The 8,571-nt window shown below is 42.0% G+C and overlaps 1 protein-coding gene across 1 annotated transcript; it reads right to left on the bottom strand.

Annotated features, from left to right (window-relative positions):
• Window positions 1-2,783: 2,783 nt before the first annotated feature.
• On the bottom strand, window positions 2,784-4,488 carry LOC140137105 (uncharacterized). The gene is made up of 2 exons (XM_072158763.1): window positions 3,898-4,488; window positions 2,784-3,710 (listed from the first exon to the last, which is right to left on the bottom strand). The coding sequence occupies exons 1-2, from the start codon at window positions 4,486-4,488 to the stop codon at window positions 2,784-2,786; spliced, it is 1,518 nt and encodes a 505-aa protein (XP_072014864.1).
• Window positions 4,489-8,571: the final 4,083 nt, after the last annotated feature.

Here is an 8,571-nt window from a genome sequence, read left to right as displayed (position 1 = left end):
TATACAACTTCTGGTTGGACTTCTTTGTTATTTCATTAACATTTTTGTCCCATTTCAAGTCATTTTGAAGGCGAACCCCTAGGATCTTAGCCTCAGTTACATAGTTCAAGGGCTTACCAGCTATCTTAAGCTCAATAGGGGGCGGTGGTTCATTTTTGAAACAGACCTGGATGGCCTGACACTTGCTAGGGTTCAAGCTAAGCTTGTTTTTGTTTGTCCACTCAGTGAACTTGTCCAGTGTATCTTGAAGCTTGCTTGGTTGTGAATACGGACGATTTTCAGCAAGTGTCAGGTCATCCACGTACTTCCAACAGTTGATGCTTGCATCTTTGGACTGGACTGCATCATTAATGATAACCTGGAAGCCAATTGGGCGAAGTTTAGTCCCCTGTGGGAGGGCACCATTGAGAACTTTGAACTCAGAGAGCGACTGATTGTAGCGAACACATTGCATACGGTTGCTGACAAAGTCACACAACCAGGGAACGATGGATCTGCGGACTCCCAAGTGGATAAATTTCTCAACGAGGATGTTATGGTCTATCATATCGAACGCTTTGGAGAAGTCCGTCAAAGTCTTTGCTATAATACAAAGCACATGACTCAGGCTGCGACAAATCGCCTGTCCGATAGCCCGGGGCAATCACATTTTTTGTCGGGCAATTAAAACTCTGAAGAGCTGTGCCCGATCGGGCAAGTCTAAATTTAAACCAATTAAAGCTTGATGATTTAAAATGGAGTATTTCTGTCCAACTTGGCATGTTCACAGAAGTAAAAAAACGTCAAAACAAAGTAGAAAACTTCTTGAAATGGAACTTAAATTTCGCTAGGCACTCGTATCCCACACCAGACTTGCAGACATATACATATGTATACATGCTAATGAACATCATGCTGTTACGTGACGTACACATGTATTGGAAGTTTGGCCAATTATAGAACCTGTTTCGTGCAAATATCATGACGTCAATGACGTCAGCTGGCCATGTATTTGCATATGATTGAGATTGAGATGTACTAGTGGTTGGCGAAATACGTAAATCGCCGTGACTTTACTGACAAAATTTCACATAAAATACACATTATTTTCCACATGTAAGAAACAAACAGTGAAATAATTGAATGAAACGTTCATTTTTTATGCATTTCATGAATACTCATTTATTTATCAACTTAACTGAGAAAAGTATTGGATTTCCGTAAGAATGAAACTGCCAAATTCGGCACACTTACGGTACTATGCACTGCACTGCATGATGAGTACGGTATGTGACTTCTTCTTCTTCTTCTTCTTAAGTACGTCGACAGGGCGGCTTTATTTATATGCCACATTTCGTCAACTTAATGTATGGGGTACTCGCGCATAAAAAAGAAATAAAAAAGGGGGGAATGGCAAAAGGATAAGGTTGGATATCAGTCTAAGTGCTGTGCATGTGCTGTGCTGAAATGGATTGGTATCTAACGTGCTGCTCTGGTATGGGTTGGTAGTGCTTGAAGCTGCTGCTTGAAGGCGTCGATTGAGGGCGCTCCAGCTACTTCTTTGGGCAACTCATTCCATTCTCTCAATGTCCGGGGAAAAAGGAGAGCGGTGGACATCCTTTTGATGAAATCATTTCTCAGACTGTGTTTGTGCTTCCCTCTAGTACTGATAGTCTGTTCTGCTGCTTCCAGGTAGTTGGTCTTGTCTATACCTACAAGGCCATTGAGGATCTTATACAGCATAGTCAATCTGCTGTTCTTTCCACGATCTTCCAATGTGCTCCATTCCAAGTGTTCAAGCATGGAAGTTACACTAGCGCTCTCTTGAAATTATGGACACAGAATCTGGCTGCCCGTCTCTGGATCCTTTCCAAGCTGTTGATGTCTTTCTTTACATGCGGATCCCATACGCAACTAGCATATTCCAGAACTGGTCTCACTAGTGTCTTATAAGCAGCTGTTTTCACTTTCTTGGAGCAAAACCAGATGTTTCTTTGCAGGAATCCCAGTACTCTACTGGCTTTTGTGGTCACCTTTTTATGTGTTCTTTCCACTTCATGCTGCTTTCTAGTTCAGCTCCCAGGTATGGATGTGATTTAACTTGGTCAAGTTCCTTGCCACAGAAGATGATTGGTTTCGATGGAGGATCACGCTTAGTTGAGACTTGAAGGATGGAGCATTTAGATGGATTAAATGACATCTGCCACTTGTTCTGCCATTCTTCAAGTTCTAGAAGATCTTTCTGAAGAGAGTCAATGTGGGTGGATGTTTTCCCTGAAGAATAAACTAAGCAATCATCTGCAAAGAGTCTGGTTTTATTTTGGAGTTGGTTTGGAAGATCGTTTATGTATAGCAAAAACAGTAGTGGTCCAAGTACTGTGCCTTGGGGTACCCAGACACCACACGCTTAGAGGAAGAGTATTTGCCATCACACACGACTTGTTGTTTACGGTCTGTGAGGAAGACCCTAATACAATGGTTGATGGTTCCTCGGATTCCATAGTAATCCAATTTCCTAAAAGACGCTCATGAGGTATTTTTGTCGAACGCTTTAGAGAAATCTAAAACGCCGACATGGGTGGTCTCGTCCTCTTCAATAGGCGATGTGAAGTCATGAGCTGTCAAAAGTAGTTGGGTTTCAGTGGACCTCTTGGATCGGAACCCATGCTGGCTATCAGTGAGAATATCAAAGGCTTCTAGATGGTCCATGATATGGGAGTGAAGGATATGCTCCATCATTTTGCATATGACACTTGTAAGAGATACTGGTCTATAGTTCTCAGGCTTGGTCTTATCCCCTTTTTTTAGACCCCACATATGTTTGCATTCCTCCACTGCCATGGTAGGGCTTCTTTGTCTAATGATAGCTGGAAAAAGTGAGTCAACACAGGAGCTAATTCATCTGCTGCCATCTTGAGCACCCATGGTGGAAGGTTATCAGGGCCAGATGCTTTATTGGCATTCAGGTCACAGAGTAGTTTATGGACTCCTTTTTCTTGGATATCAAGTCTTGGGATTTCCATGAAATTACTATCACCAAGAGTTGGGATACTTGAGAGATCTTCTTCAGTGAAGACACTTGCAAATTGGGCATTAAGAGCTTCTGCCTTCCCCTTTCCGTCACTGATGATTTCATCATTGATCCTTAAGTCAGCAACTCCAACCTCATCTTGCTTGATCTTCTTGATGAATGACCAGAATGACTTTGGGTTATTGCACAGTGCCTCATCCAAATTGTCAGAGATATATTCTCTTCTAGCCTTATTTAGGCTCTGCTTTAGTTTTTTCTGCAGGAATTTGAAATAAGTCCAGTCTTCCTCTTTCCCAGTCTGTTTAGCTCTGTTGTAAGCTTTCTGTTTCTTCCTAACCATACATTTATGAGTTCTGTCAAACCAAGGCAAGTTCTTTCTGTTGGATGACTGCCTTTGGGGGATGTTCTTTTCCATAGCATCCTTTATGGCACCCTCAATTTTATCCCATCGATCTTGCACTGAGGAATGAGTAGTATCAGCAAAATACTTGACTTTGAAGTCAGATAAATCTTTCCTCAGCCCAGCTTCATCTGCTTTGCTTCTGATGTAGATCTTTCTTGGTGGTAGTTTCCTCTTCCTAGTGTTCAACTGAACTTCAGCAATCACATTGTTGTGGTCACTTGCTCCTTGCTCGCTTGTTATATTGTTAACAAGAGAACTGTTACTTGTGAACAAAAGATCCAGGAAGTTTTCTTCTCGCTCAGAGGTAGATTGACGAGTTGCTCAAGCCCGTTGTTCTCCATTAATTCAAGAAGCTTGGTAGCAGTCCCAACATTTGCCCAATGATTAAGTTTGAGCTCATAATTAGGTGCTGTAGTCCAGTCTATGTTAGGTTGGTTGAAGTCTCCAGAGATAATTTTCTCGCAGTTTGGAAATTTTGGTTTACATATGCCAAGGATTCTTGTAGGTCATATATTGTATCGTCATCATTATGGGCTGGTTTATAAGCAGTGCCAAATATGACTTTCTTTCCTCCCTTGATTTCAAGCTGGGTCCACAAGGTTTCCTTCCTGGTTTTTAAAGCTATCTCTGTGACTACAAGGTCCTTCTTGCTCGCAAAGAGTACTCCACCATGGCTGCTGGAGCTTCTGTCTTTGCGGAACACATTGTATGTGTCAAGAGGCAATTCTGTATTCTTGATATCAGGATTTAGCCAGGTTTCAGTGGCCTGGATGATGTCTGGTTTGATGGTGTCAATAAGTACTTCGAGGTCAGCAGATTTATTTCTGATGCTCTGGCAGTTGATAATCATTATGCTCAATTTCCCTCTGGTTCCTGGTGTTTTACGGATAGGGACTTGATCACCATCATCAATTTCTGCCGAGGAGTTATCGAAGGATTTCTCTGTGTTGGATGAGTTGAAAGATTTCTCACTGCTACTAGTAAAGAAGGAGTCTGAAAACACCACTACTTCACAAGCTGGACACATCCAGAGGAATGTCTGGTCATGCAGAGTGTTATATGTGATGTCATCCATGCCGCCACATTGATGTGATGCCACTGCTCGCAGTTGTCACACTGAACTGCTTTATGACAGTGATTTATAGGGCCTTTACACATGCCACAAGGTGCTTCACAAGAACTGCATCTCCATGTGCAGTTTGGATCTCTTCGATATTTGTTAAAGTCTGACATTTTGAGTTGAGTACATTTCTGATGAATCCATTCCTTGCATTCAAAGCATTGGATTTGTCTTCCACCTCTGCGGATAATGCCACTGCAAATGGAACAGGTATTTTGATGAGTTGCTCCTTGGTGCATGTTGATAACGGTAGCTTCAGTGTGGATACACTTCGCTGGGTTCACAAAATTACACCTGGTACTCTTCACAAAGTTCACTGACTGTGCTGTAAAGATGATTACAGACTGCTGCTTATACTTCACGCTGTCAGATGCTGCTGCTGTACACAAAACACACTTCTCAATATCACTGATGGAGATGGTAGTATTGGCTACAAGGAAGTAAATAAAGTTTCTTCCCTTCTGATGTTTATGGAGAAAATACACACGGTACACTTCACACAATTTCACTGACTGTGCTGTAAAGATGATTACAGAATGCTGCTTTACACTTCACGCTGTCGGATGCTGCTGCTGTACACAATACACTTCACAATATCACTGATGGAGGTGGTAATGGTGGCTACACAATATCACTGATGGAGGTGGTAATGGTTGCTACAAATAAGTAGATAAAAGTTTCTTCCCTTCTGACGCTGCTGGAGAAATTACACACGGTACACTTTACAAAGTTCACTAACTGTGCTGTAAAGATGATTACAGAATGCTGCTTTACACTTCTCGCTGTAAGATGCTTCTGCTGTACACAATACACTTCACAATATCACTGATGGAGATGGTGATGGTGGCTACACAATATCACTGCTGGAGATGATAATGGTGGCTACAAAGAAGTAGATAAACGATTCTTCTCTTCTGATGCTGCTGGAGGAATTACACACGGTACACTTCACAAAGTTCACTAACTGTGCTGTAAAGATGATTACAGAAGGCTGCTTTACACTTCTCGCTGTAAGATGCTGCTGCTGTACACAATACACTTCACAATATCACTGATGGAGATGGTGATGGTGGCTACCCAATATCACTGATGGAGATGGTAATGGTGGCTGCAAGGAAGTAAATAAAGTTTCTTCCCTTCTGGTGCTGCTGGAGAAAAGACACTCGGTACACTTCACAAAGTTCACTGACTGTGCTGTAGAGATGATTACAGAATGCTGCTTTACACTTCACGCTGTCAGGTGCTGCTGCTGTACACAATACACTACAATGTCACTGATGGAGGTGCTAATGGTGGCTACAAATAAGTAGATAAAAGTTTTTTCCCTTCTGATGCTGCTGGAGAAATTACACACGGTACACTTCACAAAGTTCACTAACTGTGCTGTAAAGATGATTACAGAAAGCTGCTTTACACTTCTCGCTGTAAGATGCTGCTGCTGTACCCAATACACTTCACAATATCACTGATGGAGATGGTGATGGTGGCTACACAATATCACTGATGTAGATGGTAATGGTGGCTGCAAGGAAGTAAATAAAGTTTCTTCCCCTCCGATGCTGCTGGAGAAAATACACTTGGTACACTTCACAAAGTTCACTAACTGTGCTGTAAAGATGATTAGAGAATGCTGCTTTATACTTCACGCTGTCAGACGCTGCTGCTGTACACAACACACTTCACAATATCACTGATGGAGATGGTGATGGTGGCTACACAATATCACTGATGGAGATGGTAATGGTGGCTACAAAGAAGTAGATAAAAGATTCTTCTCTTCTGATGCTGCTGGAGAAATTACACACGGTATACTTCACAAAGTTCACTAACTGTGCTGTAAAGATGATTAGAGAATGCTGCTTTATACTTCACGCTGTCAGATGCTGCTGCTGTACACAACACACTTCACAATATCACTGATGGAGATGGTGATGGTAGCTACACAATATCACTGATGGAGATGGTAATGGTGGCTACAAAGAAGTAGATAAAAGATTCTTCTCTTCTGATGCTGCTGGAGAAATTACACACGGTACACTTCACAAAGTTCACTAACTGTGCTGTAAAGATGATTACAGAATGCTGCTTTATACTTCACGCTGTCAGATGCTGCTGCTGTACACAACACACTTCACAATATCACTGATGGAGATGGTGATGGTGGCTACACAATATCACTGATGGAGATGGTAATGGTGGCTGCAAGGAAGTTAATAAGGTTTCTTCCCTTCTGATGCTGCTGGAGAAAATACACACTGTACACTTCACAAAGTTCACTAACTGTGCTGTAAAGATGATTAGAGAATGCTGCTTTACACTTCACGCTGTCGGGTGCTGCTGCTGTACACAACACACTTCACAATATCACTGATGGAGATGGTGATGGTGGCTACAAAGAAGTAGATAAAAGTTTCTTCCCTTCTGATGCTGCTGGAGAAATTACACACGGTACACTTCACAAAGTTCACTAACTGTGCTGTAAAGATGATTACAGAATGCTGCTTTACACTTCACGCTGTCGGATGCTGCTGCTGTACACAATATACTGCACAATATCACTGATGGAGATGGTAATGGTGGCTACAAAGAAGTAGATAAAAGTTTCTTCTCTTCTGATGCTGCTGGAGAAATTACACACGGTACACTTCACAAAGTTCACTAACTGTGCTGTAAAGATGATTACAGAATGCTGCTTTACACTTCACGCTGTCGGATGCTGCTGCTGTACACAATACACTACAATATCACTGATGGAGATGGTGATGGTGGCTACAAAGAAGTAGATAAAAGTTTCTTCCCTTCTGATGCTGCTGGAGAAATTACACACGGTACACTTCACAAAGTTCACTAACTGTGCTGTAAAGATGATTACAGAATGCTGCCTTACACTTCACGCTGTAAGATGCTGCTGCTGTACACAATACACTACAATATCACTGATGGAGATGGTGATGGTGGCTACACAATATCACTGATGGAGATGGTAATGGTGGCTACAAAGAAGTAGATAAAAGTTTCTTCCCTTCTGATGCTGCTGGAGAAATTACACACGGTCCACTTCACAGAGTTCACTAACTGTGCTGTAAAGATGATTTCAGAATGCTGCTTTACACTTCACGCTGTAAGATGCTGCTGCTGTACCCAATACACTACAATATCACTGATGGAGATGGTGATGGTGGCTACACAATATCACTGATGGAGATGGTAATGGTGGCTACAAAGAAGTAGATAAAAGTTTCTTCCCTTCTGATGCTGCTGGAGAAATTACACACGGTACACTTCACAAAGTTCACTGACTGTGCTGTAAAGATGATTACAGAATGCTGCTTTACACTTCACGCTGTCAGATGCTGCTGCTGTACACAACACACTTCACAATATCACTGATGGAGATGGTGATGGTGGCTACACAATATTACTGATGGAGATGGTAATGGTGGCTGCAAGGAAGTTAATAAGGTTTCTTCCCTTCTGATGCTGCTGGAGAAAATACACACGGTACACTTCACAAAGTTCACTAACTGTGCTGTAAAGATGATTAGAGAATGCTGCTTTACACTTCACGCTGTCGGTGCTGCTGCTGTACACAACACACTTCACAATATCACTGATGGAGATGGTGATGGTGGCTACAAAGAAGTAGATAAAAGTTTCTTCTCTTCTAATGCTGCTGGAGAATTTACACACGGTACACTTCACAAAGTTCACTAACTGTGCTGTAAAGATGATTACAGAATGCTGCTTTACACTTCACGCTGTCGGATGCTGCTGCTGTACACAATACACTACAATATCACTGATGGAGATGGTGATGGTGGCTACAAAGAAGTAGATAAAAGTTTCTTCCCTTCTGATGCTGCTGGAGAAATTACACACGGTACACTTCACAAAGTTCACTAACTGTGCTGTAAAGATGATTACAGAATGCTGCTTTACACTTCACGCTGTCAGATGCTGCTGCTGTACACAACACACTTCACAATATCACTGATGGAGATGGTGATGGTGGCTACACAATATCACTGATGGAGATGG

Source organism: Amphiura filiformis, chromosome 17 (genome assembly GCF_039555335.1).
Source record: "Amphiura filiformis chromosome 17, Afil_fr2py, whole genome shotgun sequence".
NCBI lineage: Eukaryota > Metazoa > Echinodermata > Ophiuroidea > Amphilepidida > Amphiuridae > Amphiura > Amphiura filiformis.
This window is presented reverse-complemented; position numbering and strand designations above follow the sequence as displayed.